Here is a 20,906-nt window from a genome sequence, read left to right on the forward strand (position 1 = left end):
ACAGAAATGCCATTCGATTCATGAATAATTTTGAACATCTGCCAAAGAGGTTTTCAAAAAGTAGTAAAATGACCCCTGCCTTTGGAGAGTTTATAGTGCAATGGGATAGGCACCCCCAAATTAGACTCAGATGCAAGAAGCGCATATTGAATGCCTGCCATGTGCAAGGCGCCATGCTGGGGGTATTCGTGCTGTTTGATTCACCCTCCCGAGAGCCTGAGAGCTGGTGTCGTGAGTCACCCTCAGAAACAGGAGCCCGTGCTTGTGCTTCCTTGTTCTTCCACACAGCACCGAACTGCATGATCTTTGGCAGCCCAAAGATTCCTCAGAGAAAATTACACTCCAAAGATTGGACTCCTCCAGCCTATCACCGGCTGTTGAAGTATGGATTTCGCCAGTATCCCAAGGTGCATCATTTTGGGTACCTTGGGGATTTGCCTGTCTTCTCAGGGTTGATGAAACTGCAAACATTGGAATTGAGCTGGTCGTTCTTCTTTTGACTCAGGACTCTTAGATTTCCTTTCTATTGGAATGACAGCTCCTCTAGAGATGGAAAAGTGAAAAAGAAGGAATCTAATTCTGTGAGACAGACTTTCAAACTCTACACACACACACACCCTTTTTTTTTTTTTTGATCTGATAATAATCTTTGGAGCTTCTACTTTATTTTATTTAAGTAGAAAGAAAATAAGCTGAGGTGGGTGGGTATAGCCGGTGGTAGAGCATGCATGAGGTCCTGGGTCCCATCCCCAGTACCTCCATTAAAAAAAGAGAGAGAGGGAGAGGAAGGAAAGAAGGAAGGAAGGAAGGAGGGAGGGAAGGAAGGAAAGAAGGAAGGAAGGAGGGAGGGAGGGAGGGAAGGAAGGAAGGAAGGAAGGAAGGAAAGAAGGAAGGAAGGAAGGAGGGAGGGAAGGAAGGAAAGAAGGAAGGAAGGAGGGAGGGAGGGAGGGAAGGAAGGAAGGAAGGAAGGAAGGAACGAAGGAACGAAGGAAGGAAGGAAGGAACGAACGAACGAACGAAGGAAGGAAGGAAGGAAGGAAATAAGCTGAGCTGATTGAGAATTGCCGGTATCACTACTGTCCTTAAAGAGACCAGCTGAGCATTTTGCTCCTGGAAACCTGAGGGCATGTTCACAGGACCTGGAAACGTTGACTTTTTACTGCCCAAACTGCCAAATCACTAAGAAATGTGGAGGCACGAGATACATTGGTTCCGTGTTGACCAGGGCAGGACCCCCCAATATTTTAACTCAGCACAGCTGCATTTTATAATAGTCACCACTGCCAGAGAGGTTGCAGAACTCTGATAATTACGGGGAAAGAAATAACACAATATTCTTTGATGAGAAGATTACTTTGAGAATTTGATTGTATAATGAAGATGTTGCTTTGAAAGGTACTTCCTATTGTTCTGAATCGGAGACTCGCTAGCAAAAAAAAAAGTGTCACTTGTTTTGACAGGCTACTTAGAAAAATTCTCTGTTTATTACATTAACGGCAGCATTTTAACTGTCAAACTATGAAAGAATGTTCTGTAGTTTAAAAAACAGAATAGAGCTTCAGGGGAAAATTTTTGGCACACTCTTGTTGCTATTGGTATTGAAAAAAAAACATACATTCTGAATGTGAAATTAGCTTGTTATGTGGTGGCAGGCAGAGTGACTCACAATGCCCATCCTGGTTTCGCAGGTGCAGACCTGGATGGCACTTGGGGACAAGGGCTATAGAACAGTGACAGTTTGATGGCGCTGTTGTTGCAGCTCCCAGGCAGGGCCATCAAACCTAAAATGAGCTCTTGGAGCTTATTGTTTTGATTTTGCTTTGTTTATAAGTCTAAAAACAAGAGGTTACCCTACAGCAAATAGATATAGTGGAGACCCTTACCAATAGGAACATGCATTCTGGCTACCTTGGAGCGGGCACTCTGGATAGGGGCCCACGGGCAAAGAGATGTGGGGTGAGCAGGGAAGCAGAATGCTAGAGACTTGAGGCCAGCTGGATAAACAGGGACGTCAAGGAGACAGAGAAGGCTCTTGCTGTGAGAAGTGCTCAGCTGTTTAGAAAGGTCTGTCAGAAAACAGCCTCAAGGCGGCAGGGAAATGACGTAGATGCCGTTCCCTGCATCTCATCCTCCCGTCTGTCTGCACTTTTGAAATTCCCTAAAATCCTAGAGGCTTAAGTCTGTTGGGCCTGAGCAGAAAGGGAGGGGAATGAAATTTTGTATATATATGTTTATATATATGTGTAAAAACAAGTAAGAGAAGTGTTAGCAGGTTCTGGAGGCTTCCAAATGGGTCAGAAACTCATAAACCTGAGTTCTCTTATTTCATGTGATCAGATAATATTTCCTAACATAAGCTACAGGGCATACATTGAAAGGAAACAATTTAAGATAATCAAGTGATATGAGAAAATACCAGAAGCAGGGATGGGGGTTAGCAGTCAGTTGGCTGCATTGACACCTCTGCCCACTGTTCCACACATTTCCTCTAGAGGGCACTAGAGATGCTGTGTATTCTCTCTTAATTAGCAGAGCCTGTTTGAATAGGGTCTTTACCTGTCCAAGCTGTTTTTGAGGGTGTGAAATTTGAAATCCTGATGACTATAGGGAAATTTGTTTCTTCAGCAGAACACAGATTAGCAAGACTAAAATCACTGGTGCCTAGGGTTTTGATTTCTGTTGGGAATATGCCAAGAGAATGTTCAAAGTTACGAAGTCCATCCTCAGATGCAAATCAGAAGAAAAGCATCACTGAAAGAGTTAATCTTTATGAAATAAATTCACTGCGAATCTTTTCTTTCACTGCATGACAAACTGCCTTTGTTTTCCCTGGAAAGATTGCTGTGCCTTAAGTGAAAGCTTGTGGAATTCACCAGAAGAAATGATTGCGTTAAGTGGACCATCTCCTGAGTTTAGAGTTACCTCTCCCCTGTAAAAGTGATTTACCACTTATCCCTCATGTTCACATGCCCAGGAACCCCACCATTGGATTTCTGCCGCGAGGACTCAGATTTGGGAGAGAGAAAGATGGATATAGCTGCCCATTTACAGTTTAGGGATCATTATAAGATTGCCTCAAGGTTTTAATGACTTTTTATTGTTAAAATCAATCTGTTCATTGTAGAAAATTTGGAAATTACTGAAAAGAGTCAAAGAAGAATAAATAACACCTGCCGTTCGCATCTTACAGAGATTATTGTTATGAACATGCTGGGGCCTATCCCTCTAGTTCTTTTTTCAGTTCCTAACTTTTTGCATTTAATAATATATCATGGCACTCTCCCTTCACCTTCAATATTTTTTGAGGATGGGATTTTTTAATAGGTGCAGAGTAGTCTCTCCTCTGAATGTTCCTTAATACATTAGGTTGTCATTGTTGGATGTTTAGGTTGATTCTCAAGCCTTTTCTTCTAAACAGCAGCAGAAAATAATGTTCTAGTGCTCTTCTTCCCAGAAGAAAGAAAGAATTCCTAGCCTGGCAGGGGGCACAGGGGTGGGGAAAGATGTCAGGAAAGTTCCAGCAAGGAACAGAAGGAGTGCCCAGACCATGAGGGCTGGTGACTGTGGCTGGAGAGTTAGGCCAAGGTCAGATTGAAGGGGGTCTGCTCTGCCCTCCGTGTTCCTTGGACATTATTTCATCGCCATCTGGGGCACCACTGAATGGTTTAAAGGGAGGTTTGGCATGGCCAGCTTCACAGTAGGTAGGTTTCTCCACTACTCATAGAGAATGGGTTAGAGGGGCTGAGACTAAAGATGGAACGCTGGATATTGAGCTTCATGAGATTAGAATTAATTATATTTTGAGAATTTAATGACAGCATTGGAGATACATGCACTTGACCTAAGAATCTGAGAAATAAAGTGAAAGTAATGTGAAGCACAAGGGCCCTGGATTCTAGTCTTACCAAGATACTGGTAAGTCCCCCAGTATCTCCAGATTACAGATCTCTTAAGCTGTGACATGAGCTAGATAGCTGCTTACCTTTCCCCAAGTTCACACAAGGAATGTAAATGGAAAAACAAGTGCAGTCGTATTTAACTGCAGCCAATGTTTATTGAACACACGTGAACTAGGCACTGTGACTTTCTAATTCAGTTCTTTCAGCAGAACTATGAGGGAGTTATTAATATCATCCCCATTTTATGGATTAGGAAACTGAGGCTTAGGTTAAGTCACCTGCCTGCGTTGATCTCGAAAGTGGTGGGCTTAGGATTTGGTCCAGGTCTTTCTGACTCTGGTGCTGTGTTCCGTACTGTGGTCTACCACCTGTCCCAGGCCGAAAATGTCAAAAATGGCCTCTTGGGTTTGTTCTTTGAGCATTATTGAAGAAAGATATCATGGAAATCTGATTTTAAAATAATTATTACAGACTAATCTCATCTCATTAAATTATTACTGTACAGACCTGAATGTAGTACAAAAATGTACCATCTACTGTAGAAAAAATTCATATCAACACACTGGCCAGAATCACAAACAAAACTTAATAACTAAAAATAAATCACCCTGTGTATTTTATATAGTGGCCTCACACACATCACCTCTTTGAACCTTAGAATAGCTCTGTGAACTGAGTCGGACTAATGTTATTATCCACCATCTACAAGTGAAGAAACTGAGCTTAGTCGACGTCAGGTGCCTTCCTTAACATCACAAAGTAGTGTATGTGGCTGAGCCAGGAACTGAGCCCAAGTCTGCTTACTTCAAATGCAATTTCATTCATTTTTTTCCATGAGTAATAATCTTTCCTTTCTAATTAATTGCCTCAACTGCTTCCTCTCTAGTGGATTTACTTGACAAGCAATGGAATCCAAAGAACCTCCCTGATTCATTAAGAATTCGTTTTTGTAAGGAAAAATCAGGCATCCACATAGCATCTCCTCAAAAGATGTTTGCATTTTCTACCTGACATATCTGTATCATATACAAAGGCGGGTCACTGTACTATCTGCTTCCATCCAGATTTGTTTTTCTCAACTTTCTGATTAGGTGTTTTAAAGGAAAATATTTATATTTGCACCTTTTAAAAGATTTAATGTTAAACTTCTGCCATATCCTCATAGTCTACACTTTTGCTGGGAGAATTCCTGGCATATTCAGTTTCTAAAGATGAAAAACCTCAAATCGCATTGTCCCCCAAACACTTAGCCCTCAGGGGCCCTGAATTTTGGAACCCTTTCCCCATGTCCTGATGGGGATGGCTTCACCTCTCACAAATACTCTTAAAGCTTTTACCCTCAACTGCAGTTGTAAACTGTATTCATTTCTAACTTCCCAAGGAAGGGAAGAACCTCCGTGTGTACTGGCTTTACTATCAGAGCAAGAAAATGCCTAATTGTATCTGATAAGCTTAAAATGTCCTTTTCTGGGCTAAAGGTAAGGCGAGGGGATGGTGGTGTGGCCGGGAAGTGAGAGGACAGAGCTGGGGAGTACACTGGCCATGGCCAGCCCCCGGGCTCCTGGAATGTCTCGAACTCTCAAGAGCTGGCTCTTAAGAAGCAAGGGTCCTGGGAGGTGAAGAAAAGTCAGAAACAAACACATTGTGCTTGTTTGTTAGACAAAGGTGTGGGAAACCACGCCAAGCTTTCCTTCAAGAGAAGTGGAAGCGGTGAATCTCAAGAACTTGAGAGTTTGGGAAATGATCCATGTTTGAGAAGTGACTTGAGAGCAGGAGAACCAGGTGGACCGAGGTGCAGCATTGCCACAAGAATAAAGCGTTCCACTCCCAAGAAAAGAATAATAAAGCATTTCCTTTATTTTGACATCTGAGCGGGCCTTCCATAGATGTTTGCAGTGTAGACGTCTGTGGGTGTTTCCCCATGCACCAGGGGATAGTTCTGCGGGGTGACCCATCTAGAAGAGCTGGGTTGTTTGCCTTCTCACCTGCCGAGATCACCACTGGCCAGGCCAGTGTGCCTGCTTGGTGCCTGGACCAATGTCTCATTTTACCCACGTTCCAATAACTGAGGAGCTCTGTCTCTGACCTTGATAAATTCCTTAATACGACTGTATTTACCAGCAGCTTCCAATATCACCTGAGCCCTCCCACCCTCTAATGTATAAAATGCCTTTCCTTCCATCCCCGTTCATTATCTTGTCTGTAACTAGACATTGCTGCCGGAATGCATCTCCTGCAGAAACTAGGCCTTTCCCCAGCAGGATCCGAGAAATCCACAACAGCCTGGCGCCACGCAGATCTGTAAAGAAGCAGGGATGCCTGATACCTCTCCCTGTGACTTCCGCGGAAGGACAGTAACGACCAGGTGCATTCACCGGCTGCCACTCAGAGCAGCCAGAGTCGATTCACATCCCCAGCCTTGCAGGTTCTCTGTGAAGGCACGCTGGGAGTTCCATCCTCCTGCTCCGGGCACGGTGTTCCCCTGACTCTTGAAAGCCCGGCTGCCGTCAGTCCTGGGACCCTCTCGTTACTGTCTGAACAGGCTGGTGGCTGATTTGCAAGATCTCTTCTCTGTTTTACCCTGTCGGCCCCACAAAGACCAAAGCACGAGAGGTACTTAATGCCACTGTTGGCCATGACAAACCCGCTTGTAAAACGTGACTTTGTTCAGCAACGGTGGTGCCAGGAGGCTCCGTTTTAGATGTTGTGGGGCCTCTTGGGGGGTCGTGGGGAACATCAAGAGGCGAATCTTTGAATGATGCCAGAGCAGAGAGGTGAGTCTTTTCTGACACACTAGATGCACAGTAGCTCTGGGCTGGTGGCCTCCGGCCAGGCTGGGCTTGTGGTGTCACTGCTGCCACTAGCTCAGGGACCCACGTGGGGTGGGAGCAGGACCCCCATTTGACTCTGCAGACACAGGTTGTCCACAGCGACTTCTGCTCCATCTGGCCTCCTCTCTAGGACTTCCCTCCACTTTCAGTCGTAACAATATGTGGGTGGAAATGCCTCGTGGTAAACCTCTCTTGAACGTTTTTGTTGCTTTGTTAACTGTGAATATACTCATTTTTTTGTAAAGCAAGTCTCTTCACACCTTGCAGTCCTGATTTCTCTCACCTCATTAGAACATGTGCTGTAAACAGGACCAGAAAGTCGGTTGCTACCTGGGTGGATGGCCAAATGACAGTGGCTTGCCCTGTGATGCCATTGACCACTTTAGACCACGGGCTTGGGTTTTTTCCTCCCGCTCTTTCCCCCTTTCATTTGGAATGTTATTCAGGACTCAGAGACTAAACTCCCCCTAGGTTTTGTTCCATTCTGTTTCCCGTGGCTGTGATGGCTTTCTGCATGGCATCCAGCGGAAATCTTTCTTTCTTCTTTTCGGTTATTGATGAATGGAGGCCTGGGGGTAGAAGTCCCACGTGGGTTTCTGCAGGTTGATTGTCCACACTCCCAACTGAGCCTCCCCTGGGAGCAGAGGAGGGGGAGGGGGGGCTTGCTCTCAGCCAGGCCTCGCTTTCTGAGAGGCTCATGGGGGAGCAGGCAGGCAACGCCACCCCCTTCCTCCCACTAGTTGCCAAGCTAAGGAGGCTTTCCCAGGAACGGATCCCTTCCCGGGATGTCCCTCATGGGAGAGCTGCCACTCCCTTCCGTCCTCTGCGAGTGTCTGGTGGGAGGGCCCAGGGCTCTGCTTCCTTCTCAGGCCCCTCCTGGGCATTTGGCTTTGAGAGCCGGTCTTGAGTCTGAGGCTGCCCGTAAACTCGGGGGCGGCCTGCTGCTCGGCATGTGGCCCCTGACCGGAGTGGAGTGGTCTCTGTCTTTTTTTTTTATTTAATTAAAGCTAGATTTATTTAGAGGAAATATATGACAAGTATCATTGATGAACCCCTGTGACCCTGTCCTGCCCTTGTCTGATCCGCAGTGCCCTTGGCCTCCCGGGAGTGTGGAGCTGCGTCTGCCCCCAGGCATCTCTCAGCTGCTCTGTTCCCTTCAGCCTCCTGGCGCCCAAGAATTCGTGAAACTCTCTGGTGTGCTGATCGTACTGCTTTATGGTCTGTCCTGGTGGTGTTGCTTGTTTTCAGTGCTGTTTTGGATTTTAAAATATCTTTTCTATCAGACCTTCAGCACGGCAGACAAAATGCTGGCCACAAGAAAGGCCCAGCCCAACAGGTGCTGCTCGGTCTTTGATGGCCATCTCTGTCCAGGCCCCTGCTGATCTTGACTTAGTTAGACCTTCAGCTGGTCTAAGATGGTCATTTCTTATAACCAGATGAATAAATTTATAATCCTATGGAAAAATATGTCTTTTCTGTCATTTAATGGGATTTGGAGTAAAAGGTGAGGTTCAGCATTCTCCTCCTGTCTTCTCCCTCCATTAATAATGAACTAGTGACCATGACACAAATGTGTGCAGTCCCTAAAGTGAGTGGTGTCATGGGCACCTTGTCTTGCTGGCCCTTCAGTGGGAAGGATGACAGAGCATAAGCCCCTCTTTCCCTCAGGCCACAGAACAAGAACTGGCTCTTGGTGCTGCTGCCATCTCCCCTGGGCAGGGACCCTGAGAGAGCAAGAATCGTGAGAACTCGTGCTTTCATTCATCTGATGACACAGATTGACCCTCCCGCCCCCCGTTAATAATGCCATCCTGCATTTGTACTGCATTTCCAAAGTATCGATGTTTTGCGTACATTAACTCATTTGATCTTCACGACAATCCTGTTGATTATGCCTATTTTGACAGATGTAGGAACAAGGCATTAGACCACTGGGCACCTAGGAAGTTCACGTTTCAGATCTCAGATCCTTTTTCTGTTTTCAACCCAGTGCCCTTTGCACTGCCATGCGCTGCTCCTTTTGAGAAAAGCAGTGTAGAGTTATGGATACTTAGGCAAATACCATTCTTTGCAGTATGTTGTCATTACCACTGCATAAGGACGATGTGCCATGGAGAGATAAAGTTCAGAGAACCAGTTTTACCTAGGAGAGAGGACATCCGAGCTGGGCTTGAAGCAAAGAAAAAAAAAATCTTAGGCAAAGAGAGGAGTGTGTGAAAAGTCTTGGAGACGTGAAAAAGCGTAACACATTTGAGGGCTTGAGAGATGTCTGGTTGTGCCTGGAGCAAAGGACATAGATGGCCGTGAGGGGAGGTGCGAAGAGAGGAGAGGGAGGTGAGTCTCGAAAACTAAGTTGAGATCTGCTCTGAAAGAGCCTTGTGTGACAAGGAGGGAGTGAGCGCTTCTGGACAGATTGAGCTTGTGGTCCTTGTGGGTTGTCTGGGAATTGGTGGCCAGGGAGCTCTTGGAGCTCAAGAAGGATATCTGTTTGGAGACAAAGATTTAGGTCTCGGCATCACAGGGATGAAAGCTGGAGAGAAGGTAGAACAAAGAGCAGAGCTGGGGGCATAGCACAATTCAAGGGGCAAACAAAAGAACAACAGACCAAAAAAAAAAAAAAGATGTTGAGAAGAAGAGTCTAGGATAGCAGGAAGACAGCCAGGAGGGCACGTAGGGGCGAAGAGCTTCAGACAGTGTAAGGCGGTGGGAAGTTGAGTGAGTCTCAAAAGTAGCTTCAATGTTGCCATCTTTCCGTCTCTTCTCCCACACTTTGGTGCCAGTCCTACAACTAAAATGGCTCAAAGTACAGCCTCAAACCACTGTGTCGAATTTTCAGTCTGCTGCATTGAGGGTCTGACAGCGTTCTTCATCTGTCTGAACTCTTGGATGAAATACAATTATGTTTAATATAACAGAATTTATTGAGCTTAAAGGCAGCACTTTTTTTCTCAGTCTGTGAGAGTTGATCAGTGTTGATTTCATGTTGACAGATAATATGTAAACACTCTTCCTAAACTCATGGAGATCTGCCCCCCACATTCGAACTTTGAATCTGTCAAGATTTTAGAGTCTAACGCTTTCTTTTCCCAGCCAAGTTTTCCTCCTCCCTCCATAACAGCCCACCCCATGGAGGTGAGAAAGACTCAGCGACCGTTTTCTCCTCTAGCCAAGCTTCTAGGAGGGGCCGAGCTGTCTGCAGCTGACGTCAAGCAGCCAGAACAGCAGGGCTGCTCCTGGTGCGGGAGAGGGTAATCCTCTTAAGCTGCCTTGAGACTTCCACGTTCGCTGCCGCTGTAGTGGTAGACGGACTGAGGTGACTCGGTTGACTTTTAAACCTCCAAGGGTCCTCATTTCAAAATCCCCGTGTCTAAGTCAAGTAGTGGATTCGGCCCCTCGCTAAGAAGGCCTGGCTCCTTCCGAGTCCCCACGGCCATAGCTTTGCCTTCGGTGTCTGTGGGTCCCAGGCTTTCTGGTTTCGCTGGATTGGTGCGCTGCATCCTGAAGCGGTGATCCTTAGCAGGAGATAAACCTGCCCGGCATCTCCCTGGGTCATGGATTTAGTACCTGTCTCTGTACAGTGAGGATTAGGAAATAGATCCTCTGTTGTTGCTTTAAGGAAAGGATATCATGTTCTTATGTTCGTATTAAAGCTGTCCTTGAGAAGGTAACGCACAAGGGATGCAAAGAATTTCCTCCCTCCAGTTAGCCCCCATTGGATCTGTCATCTCCCTCATATTGCAAATGGTTACAAAATTATCTAGCCCCAATGGTTGGAATGTTTGGAATATTTACAGTTCAGTTTTGATCACTCCAAGTACTCATTTGATAATAGACTAAGTTCCAGTTGTAATTTGCTGAACCAGATGTCATGCTTTATTTGTAAGTTTGTTTTTCTTATGCAAGAGTTTGAGTTTTGAATATTACTTTGCTGGATTTTTCCACTTACACAAATATGCAGAAACCTTCACATTTGCTGTTTCCTAGAGCTCTCACATCACTCTCAGGAAGATATTGTCCCCAGTTTACAGATGAGACCGAAGCTCTGATGTCACATGCTGGTGAGTGGTGGCACTGAGACTAAAACTTGATCTTCAGACTCGAAATCCCATGCTCTGCTCAGTGCACCAACACTCCCTGCATTTATTTGATCAAGGAACACACTCTAATTTTGCATCCTAAAATATAATGTGATGATGGAACACCATCAGTAGCTTATTGAGGTTTAAATGTTTAATATACAGTAATATTGAATAATACCATGAATTATTGAAACTTTAGGACAAAATGCATGAAACAGGTGGTGGGTATGTGATAGGGAACATTCGTGACTACAGCAGTTAGCTGAGCGTAAATGCCACCCGGCCACCAACGTGGGATTGACTTCCTCGCACGCTCAGAATTAATAACACATTTGTTTAAGTTTCAAAGAACATGTTAGTCAGGGTTCCTTATATTGCAGAGAGCAATAGAAAATACAAATTACTGACCAATCATGCCTTTTACTGTCGATGTATAATTAAACGCTATTAGTGATTCCAGAATAATTATAGACATGAAAGGTGATTAGGAATCCACTCAGGCCTCCCAGGCAGAATGTCCATAATACTCCCAAACCCCATCCTTAAAGGCAGGGTATTAGGTACTAGTTTTTAATAAACTATAGGGGAAAAAAACTGTACACAGTATACTGATTAGCAGCTCATAGAACAGTGGTCATCCATGGAACAGAGTTGGGGAAAAGCAGGTGTCTTCCTCCTGTCTTTCCCGTTGTTACTAATCCCAGACACTGCTGTTTGCCCTCCGCCCATCCCATGCCCTCACCTCCTCAGGGAGAGTGAGGAGGTGATGTCTATATAGGTCCTTTGTGTGAGTCCTGTGGTAGAAGCATGTTACATAGGCCAAAACAGTGCTGACAACAGCATCATTGTTCCGCTGGGCTAAGATAACACACAGGATCCCAGGAAGTCTGGATCAGTCATCATGTTGTTGAATCAGTAGTTCCTACTGATATTGAGAGACAAGTGTGGTTGTTATTAAGATAGTAATGGAAAGCAGTTTTGTGGAACACTTATCTACAAAGTAAGAGGTAAGTTAAGCCAACCATGGTGTGAGCAGAGATATAAGGAAGGGATATGTGTCCTTCTGATTTCTTCCGTGTCCTTCCATCAAGGAACATGTACGCTTATTTCCTTTTTGAACTATAATGATGTAATTGCTCCCTCTGCTGATACCTTTCTGTAGGGGTTTCTCCTAAGAAGTCCCTGAGCACGTTACTGACCCCTGCATACACCTCTCTATTTCAGGCTTTAGTGATGACTTTTTTTCTCGTTATTTCCTTATTCCTTTTTTCTTTGTAGACCTGGCCAGAGGACCGTGGATGACCTGGAAATTATCTACGAAGAACTCCTTCACATTAAAGCCTTATCCCATCTGTCCACCACAGTAAGTTGCCTCTTGGTCGAGCGTGGTGGAGGAGACTTTGAGCTAGATGCCCTGTTAGGGCTGGAGGGCATTATAGTGAGAGGAGGGTCAAGAATGCCCGAATTCTACCTCATACCTCACCCCTCTTCTCTCTCGTGAGATGCTAAGGAAGTTACACCCAAGCACAGTCACCAGCAAAAGATCAAGTGTTATCATGTTACTAGAAGCTACCCTAAACACCAGAGCAGCCTCACGTGAGGAGAGCTGGAACACATGCTTCACACTTCCCGAGGCTTGGAACCTGCTTAGTTGGGCAAGAGAGCCAGGCCTTAGGAGGGGTTTTCAGTCCCTTCCATGAAACCTAGAGCTGGCGTGGGGGTGGGGGGAGGAATCGGGATGACCTGCCCTGGCCCAAGGGGCCAGCTCTGCCCAGACTTGCTGCCAAATTGAAAAAAGGAAGCAGAAGGTGCAAGAGAACATTAGTTCAGGCACTTTAGGGCACAAGAGCAGTACCTGCTGGTGAAAAATGGCCAAGGGCTGTATCTGACTCTGAACTTTTACCTGATTAGGGTCTTTAGAAAAGCTGTGGACAGAAATTTGGCCTGCACATGGGGAGAAATGCCTCCTGCCGTGGGAGAGACATAGAAACAGGATTCCCAGGCAGCACAAGTTTCCTATGTGCTAATAATTCAATAGTAATAATAATAATAAAGAAGTTGTTTCAACATGTACAGGGTATATAATGTGTTCGCCGATTATACACTGAGCTCCTCCACATGCTAATATCTTTCATCCCCTGCTCGCTGGGTGATATTATGCTGCCACACGGTGGCAGTGCCTGCAGTCCCTACCCTGGCGGGTAAAGTTCGGGTCTTTGCCAAGAGCAGTGAGGCATTTGCTACAACACTCAGCAGGAGGGCTCCAGACACTCTCCCTTTCCACCCAGACAGGGGTGCCTTCCCACCCCTCCCAGCCCCTGCACTTCTGGGGACCAGAAGCTTGCCCACCTGTGTGGAGGATCCAGGGCTCTGGTGCAGCCCAGCCTCCCCTCCCACCCACCACTGCCCTGTCATCTTCACTCTCTCCATGGTGGGATAGGTCTGGTGCCCGGGACCCTCACCCAGGAAGCTCCCAGCTCTGTGGGGGCAAGCAGCCGAGCTCCACGAACTCATGCTGGGGAGTGAAGTGGGGGAGGACCCCTCTCCCTTGCTGTGCTCCTGGTCCCCAGCTCGCACGTGCTCTGACCTCCCCAGCCTTGGTGGGATTGGGAGGATGGAGGGCAGAGGAGAAGAGGAGTCTTCTACCTCAAACCCCAGGTACCCAGGCACGGTGGAAGTCCTCAGGTTATTTGGTTCTTAGAGGGATAGAGCCATAATTTGGTATCATAATTTGGCATTTTTAAAAAATAGCTATGAATGTAAATCTGCTCACACATTTAAACTTAATTATTCAACTTCAAGACATTGAGTATTCCAACATGTGTGCACTGATGTGTGATGTGTGATGCAAGGAAGAGCCTTCAGTGGCAACAGAGTCGTATGAGATTGCTCTCACCCAGACAGAAGGTAGGCAGAGAAGCTGGCTGGTTCGTATGTGGGGAACCACGTGTTAACAGTCTCCAGGCAGATTGTCTCATATGAATTAGCTTATGAAAGTGTGTGTGTAGAAGCTCTAAGAATCTAGTGGGGCACGTCTAGTGAAAGTGGTTCTAGACGGGAGCAGCAGCCAGCGAGGTGGGAGGCGGCCACGCAGAAGTGAGCACTGTTCAGAAAGAGAGCGAGCCCCTCCCCAGCCCCCCAGCATCTGGTCTTTCCCTGCATTCTTCCTCTTTTTCTTCTAGGTTAAACGGGAGTTGGCAGGTGTTCTCATTTTTGAGTCTCACGCCAAAGGAGGAACCGTGTGTAAGTGAAAGCTATAATCCAGCATCGTGCCTGGCTGGCCCCCGACCGAGGATGTCCCCCGGGGGGGCTGCCTGCAAATACTCCCCTCTCTTGGGCCTGGGTCCGACTTGGCAGGACGTCACGTGGCTCGTTTGTTTTTCTGGACCTGTGATTACTCCCAGCACGCGTCCGCTCCTCTGCAGCGCGGTGGTTTCCGGGTACCAGTGTGGCAGCGGTCGCCAGCCTGAGTCTCCACTTGCTCCCTGCCCTGCTGGCTCAAGGCCGTGTTTAAAGAGGGTGGGATGAAGTCACTGCTCTTCCCGCGGGACCACAGGCAAAACCTTTCCACAGTGCCCTCACTTTAGTTTGTGGCTTTGGAAGAACTAATCGACCTCTTGAGATTACCATTTAGAGTGTCAAACTCTCCTGCTTTCTTTTTCTTCTCTCACTTCCACTGTCAGATCCAAGCCTGAGAGAATTCCTTTGCCCCAAATATTTATGGACTAATTCGTAGTATCCGTCCCGTATCCAGACTGTAGTTTAGTTCTATGATCATCTTTGGAAGCAAGAAATTGAAATTTAATAGTAATAAGTGTGAGCAGAATTATTGCAGCTGGCATTTCCCACTCATCCTACAGTCTCCTTTTTGAAAAACGTGGTTAGTGCTCTGTTCAGGTCAGGAGATGCCTCCTCTGATCTGTCCTAGAGAATTGTAAGCCACGTCAGCATGCCATGTTTGTCAGAAGTTCTTCAATAAAGAAAAATTTCACTTTATTTAAACCAACACATCCTAAACCTAATGAAGTGTAGAAAACACTTTTAATGGGCACCTGTTAGCTTTTCAAGAGACATTTTTTGGAAAATCTTGCTCTTTCTTCAGACTGAGTTGTGTTAGTCAAATAAGCAGAGAACATAAATTGTAAAAAGCAAAAAGAATTTAAAATTGTGTTTCAAATATTTTACTTTCAGTCATCAGAAGTGGTATTTCTGACATTGATATTTATTTTAGTAAGAACGTCCTTTCTTTAAATTTTTAAAGTTTCACTTTAATATTTTTTAAATTGTTATGCTCAGTGATGACTTACAACTTCTCTTTTATTCTTTTAATTCAAACTTACTGATGGTTTTCATTTTATCATGAAATATTTAAATATTTCAAACAAAAAAGAGGTTGTTCAAACAGTTTTTAAAAAAACACTATCAAACACTAACATCACACCATATTTATTTTCATATTTTCCTAAAGAACAAAATTCTACAGATACAGTGGAAGGTCTCCTGCTCTCTCCTTTACCTCATTCCAACCCATTTTTTTAAAAAAATACGTAGATATGGATCCATCAACCCTGTGTAGTGCTGATTTGCATGTTTTCAAACTTCACATTACCGGTCAGATTACTTTAAAAAACTATTCTCCATGGCATAGTAAGTTTTGCTGAATTGTTGAGGGAAGTGTATTGCTTTAAGGAATGGATTGCTGCTGAATCGATATCTAGTAAATACCTACCTGCTTTTCAGGGCGTAGCAAGGAGGGCAGTATTTCTGTGCCTTTCGTGTTATAGAAAAGGAAGTAATATTCCACCTGAATAAGTTAGTATTTGCCAGGAATTTTTTTCCCTTCCAGTATAAATGCATAACTCTGGGGACTCACAAATGATGATTGGATAAGCTGTAATTGATATTGATGCGCTTCTATTCTTGTCATCAGTCTTTTCATCTTTTTGTTTCTAGTGTTTAACCAGGGAGAAGAAGGTACCTCCTGGTACATTATTCTAAAAGGATCAGTGAATGTAGTCATTTATGGCAAGGTATATATATCTTTTTCTTTTTGAAACTTTATTATGCTCCATTTACTAGTGGCTCTAAGTATTAACAATGTAATGCTACAATTAAACTTGCTGCAACATTGTTACTCGATATAGAAAAGACATTATAAGATCTCTAATCATAAATAATCTGAATTGTTATACTCAGAGTAGTATTGAACTTTCTGGGGCTCATCTCCTTACAGATTATAATGTATACATTTAAATTAAGCCCTAGCCCTTATTACTAAATAAAAGAAAAATGGAATATTATAATTTAATCATGTGGCCATCCCCTTTGGCATCCCTGGGTACCGCCTGTTGATAGATACAGCGTTTTAGGGGCAGGGGGCCTTGTGGTGTGAGGTGGCTGGGTGTTTGCTTTTTCAAGGCTCACGTTCATTGGGATGTTCTGCCCTCTCCAGGGTGTGGTCTGTACCCTGCATGAGGGTGATGACTTTGGCAAGTTAGCACTAGTGAATGATGCCCCAAGAGCTGCCTCCATTGTCTTGCGAGAAGACAACTGTCATTTCCTGAGAGTAGACAAGGAGGATTTCAACCGGATCCTGAGGGTGAGTCCGTGGTGGAGTGTGACTGAAGCATCCCATTTTCACTTTTGCCAGCTAAGTGAAGAATTGAGTGCGGTGTTAATTGAGCGGTCTTATAATTCATGAATGCTCTCGGGCCAAAGAGCCTTGCTTACAAACCTGCTGGGTTCAGGGAGCTGGTGGGTTCTGAGGTCCAGCAGTGATATCCAGTAAAGCCGCCAATGCGGCGTGCTGTGCTGGACCAAATGCCCCTGCACACACCTGCACTGGTCCGTGAGGACTGAAGACAAATGGGGGTGCCTAGGCAAAATGTCAGGGTCTGAGACATTTCTCTTTGGCGATCCTGGGCTCCCCCTTTTGAGTCCTTCCCCACCTCATTCTCCAGCTCTTTCTTTATCCTAAACCTTCCTAGTCCCCACCTCCTATCTCTTCCCAAATCTGATATCCTCTCTCATATCCTCATACACCCTCTGGATTTATTAGGTGATGACATTTTAGTGGGAATTAATGCCCACCATGATTACTCCAACCAAGCATTTTCATTTCAAGTGCTTCATGTCAGATTGATTCACACTAACGGAATTTCAGACTTCGGCAAGTAGGTGAAGAATAATCCGGGTGGTGGAAGGAGCCATGAAATTGCACTTAAAGTTGGCTCTGAAGAAGGGCCTAATGCAAGCTTGTTAAAATATTTGTGAGAGTGGGTGATGCTTAGAAGAGATGGTCCCTGGTTTCTCCCCACCATCCAGCCCCTGTTCCCTTGGGAGGGACAACCCAGCTTCAGCTGGTGGAGGCTTGACTGTGGACTGCTGGGCGTCATGACAGTGTGCTGTCACCCCTGGCCTTTCAGGGGGCCCAGAGTCTATCTCACCTCACCCAGAGTGACTGCTCCCTCCAAGATCGCTTTGCTTTTCCCCCTCCCTCCTGGCGTGCAGAGCAGACGCTCTTCTCTGCCTCTCCCAGCCTGAGTGTCTTTCTCTGTCCTACCCCAGACTTCTAAATGTGGCTTCTGTGCTTTCTGGTACATTTGGCATTATTTAATGATGATTTGCACCCTCGCTCCTGTTCCTTATGTATGGACACCTATCCCTACACAGCTATAAGCTCTTGGCATTGGTGACAGAATTTCTGACAACAAAGTTTATCTTAGGAATGCATTCTCTTAGTGCAAAAAAAAAAAAAGTGAAGTTAAAAATTAAAGCATTGAATAATATAGAAAAAAAAAACACACCACATGGATTTGACTTGGTTTTTTAAATCTAATCTCTTAAAATAGGAGCCAGATGATAAGAAAAAAGTACATTACATTGTTTAATAAATTATTTTAAATGACATTGAAATTTAGACTTTACTCTTTTTGAAGTCTACACACATGGAGTTTACACTCAGCCAAAAAAATTTTTTGAAAGAATCAGATTAGGATCATTATCACTGGTGTAATTTATGGAATTATTCAAAGTAACTGAAAACTGTTTTTAACACATTTCAAACGGATTTTTAAAAACTCTTTTGATTTGAGGGAAAACATGCTTCTTAGGAAACATGTTTCCTAAGAAAACAAAATCCCCTCAGAAGATAATCAGAATGAAAGAACCCTGCTGAAGCTGTGTGCTGTTTGCCACATATTTTTATAGAGAATAAGTGCTTTTGCTCTTCTCTCTTTCCGCTGTACCACCCTCTCCCAAAGGTTTCTCTGAGCACAGCCACACTTCTCTCTACTCAGCTGATTTTCTGAATCTGGGGTACAAGCAGGGTTTTAAAACCACATGCCTCAAACCTCATCTGGTCCTCTCTCTGACCGTTCCAGCCCTTGACTTTGAAAATGACTTAATTTGTAGATGCCAACAATTAGCATCACAAGCACCAAATGAGTTTTTTTCTGAAGCATTGGGAATTTTTTTCATTGTCTGAGAAAACGGCAGCATCTGTATGTGGTGTAATTTGTATTTGCAGGACGTTGAGGCGAATACAGTCAGACTTAAAGAACATGACCAAGACGTCTTGGTGCTGGAGAAGGTCCCAGCAGGAAACAGGGCTTCTAATCAAGGAAACTCACAGCCTCAGCAAAAGTAGGTTTGCATCCAACACTGCAATTGCCAGACTGTGATTAACCTTTTCACTTGGTATCATCATCTCTACAATAGCACGTTCTCCTTCTTTGTGGAAGACGGCAGTGTGTGTGACTTTTTTTTTCTCTCTCTCTCTATTGACTAATCACACATCTCGTGGAGTATAATGTATCCGTTTCTGGCACCGCATTGCGCTTGGTGCTGCCTCGAGTAATTCGGAGGAGAATATTCCCCTGCTCTAAAAACACTCTCTCTGTGCTGCCATCAACCATTAATAGCTTTGGAGCCGAAAGCATCGGAGTAAGTGATGAAAACAGGTCTGCCAGGCAGCTCGAGGGGTGGGTAGGCAGGCCCCTAGGTGCAGGGAACCTTTGGTATTTGAATTTCACGTGTAGGATTTCTCAAGAAGTGTTTTCATCTTATTATCAGCATGAGCATCTTTGAAGGAAACCTGACTTCAGATATAAAACAGTCTGTTGATTGTAGTCTGGAGACGTCCATTTGGCCTCATCCATACTTATTCCTGCTAATGTCAAAAGGGTATTTGCTTCCCCTTTCTCAGGTCACCTGTTTAACTTGACTCTTCTTCATTCCACGTATGTTCCGTTCTATCTTTTGCTGCAACTACTTACACAAGAGTTTTTTCCATTAAATGTACCAACAATTGAGTAGTAAGACTGGGAAGTAGGAAATGTAGTGCTAAGAAATTGTGGAAAATTACTGGATCTCATTTAAAGATTAATTTTTAATCTTAGAATAATAAAAACACCAGTGCTGTAGCTAAAGAAATGTGAGCAAATACTGTATTGAAAAAGAATGCATCCCAAGTGTTTTCCTTTCTTTGCCAAGTACATGGGATGTTCCCATTAATCAGGACAGTCAGCATAAATGATGAGCTGTTATTGTTTAGACTGAGAGCCTAAGGCTCAGACATTTCATCTGGATGAGTCAACGTATCTGCAAAGAGGTCAGGAAGAAATAGAACGTTACTAAACAGCCATAGTATATTTTGCATATTTTACCTAATCCTTTTACATCCTCTTTTTAACAGAAGATGGAAAATTTTAGGCTCAGAGAAGTGAGTTACCCAGGATTACAACGCTTGTAACGGGAGAGCTTGTGTTCAGGTGCAACTGGACCAACTCACAAGTCCGTGCTCTGTCAGCCTCAGAACTTGTTACAGTGAAATATAGTGTATAAATACTCTATCCTCAACACTAATAAACATTGCAAAGCAATGTATTTCAAAAGGCCTGACATAAAATAGACTATATTAAAAAAAACTATCCTTTCATTTATAAACCTATAAAATTACCATCTAGAATTCTTTACTATTTTTCTATTTTCTACTACTGTGCATTCTTGAAAAATGTTTTTGCTCAGATGTTTTTCAACTGTTGTCCTTCCAGCCCACAAAAGATGAGAATGAAAACATTTTTTATGTGAAGTTCGGGACTACCCCCGGTGATTTTCTTTAGCACTCTTAAATCTAATGAGACCATTTTATAGTGATCATCTCCATTCTTTAATAATGCCACAGATGGCTCTGGAAAGTCTTGCTCCCTGAAAAAATTAGCCTTGAAAATTCTCCCCAAATTTAAAACATTTGATCAAGAGGTGCCTGGGAGCACTCCCCCCCCCCCCCCCGCTTCCTTCACCTCTTCATAGCAGGGGGCAGTGATCAAAGGTTTGCAAGGAGACGGTATGGCTCAATGGTAGAGTGTGTACCTAGCATGCACAAAGTGCTGGGCTCAATCCCCAGTACTGCCATTAAAATACATATATATGTGTGTGTGTGTGTGTATATATATATATATATATATATATATATATATATATCATAATTCAATAGTATTTGCTTATTGTAACAGCTTCCATTTAGAATGCTCTCCAAATACAGATTTTTAAAATGAAATCAAACTGAAGAAAAAGGAGAGGTCACAAGTATTAATTAACTTTAGGCCTGGATCTGATTTCCATTGTATCTCCTTATTTGTGTTCTGTGGACCAATCCAGATTTCTTATATAATTCAAAGCCTTGTGCATGTTCACAGCACACTATTTAGGAAATATCGAGAGTACAAAATAGCACATCAGGCCAAATCCATTCCCTGAAGAATAAAAAGCCACTCTTTCAAGGGATCATTTTCAGGCAGGCTTTCTGGAGCCAGGCCAGAGTTGAAAAGGGCAGGGGGCATGTCAGGGAACTTTGGCCTGATGTTCTGGACAACTCGGAGAACATGGCAACAACTGTGTCTATGGATGAACTTAAAATATGGGATCCTTTAAGGCCTCTGTCTCCTCAGAAATTATCCTTTCTCAGCTCAAAGAGGGTCACCATGTTGGTGCTGAAAACATTATTTTTCTGATTCACTTTTCCCCTGAGAAATCCAGGATAGTTTATGCACACAGTTGGCCCTCCATATCTGCGGGTTCCATGTCCACAGATTTAA

At 44.3% G+C, this 20,906-nt stretch overlaps 1 protein-coding gene across 11 annotated transcripts in view; it reads left to right on the plus strand.

The window, feature by feature from the left end:
- Positions 1-20,906, plus strand: part of RAPGEF4 (Rap guanine nucleotide exchange factor 4) — a 273,639-nt gene that overhangs the window by 196,993 nt on the left and 55,740 nt on the right. For 10 of the 11 annotated variants that reach the window (XM_032479695.1, XM_032479696.1, XM_032479697.1 and 7 more), the window contains 5 exons: positions 12,088-12,172; positions 13,992-14,052; positions 15,763-15,839; positions 16,262-16,408; positions 18,338-18,453. In XM_032479695.1, the coding sequence (XP_032335586.1) occupies positions 12,088-12,172; positions 13,992-14,052; positions 15,763-15,839; positions 16,262-16,408; positions 18,338-18,453 (486 nt within the window). The other variant, XM_032479702.1, reaches the window with a different exon arrangement.

Source organism: Camelus ferus, chromosome 5 (genome assembly GCF_009834535.1).
Source record: "Camelus ferus isolate YT-003-E chromosome 5, BCGSAC_Cfer_1.0, whole genome shotgun sequence".
NCBI classification, from domain to species: domain Eukaryota; kingdom Metazoa; phylum Chordata; class Mammalia; order Artiodactyla; family Camelidae; genus Camelus; species Camelus ferus.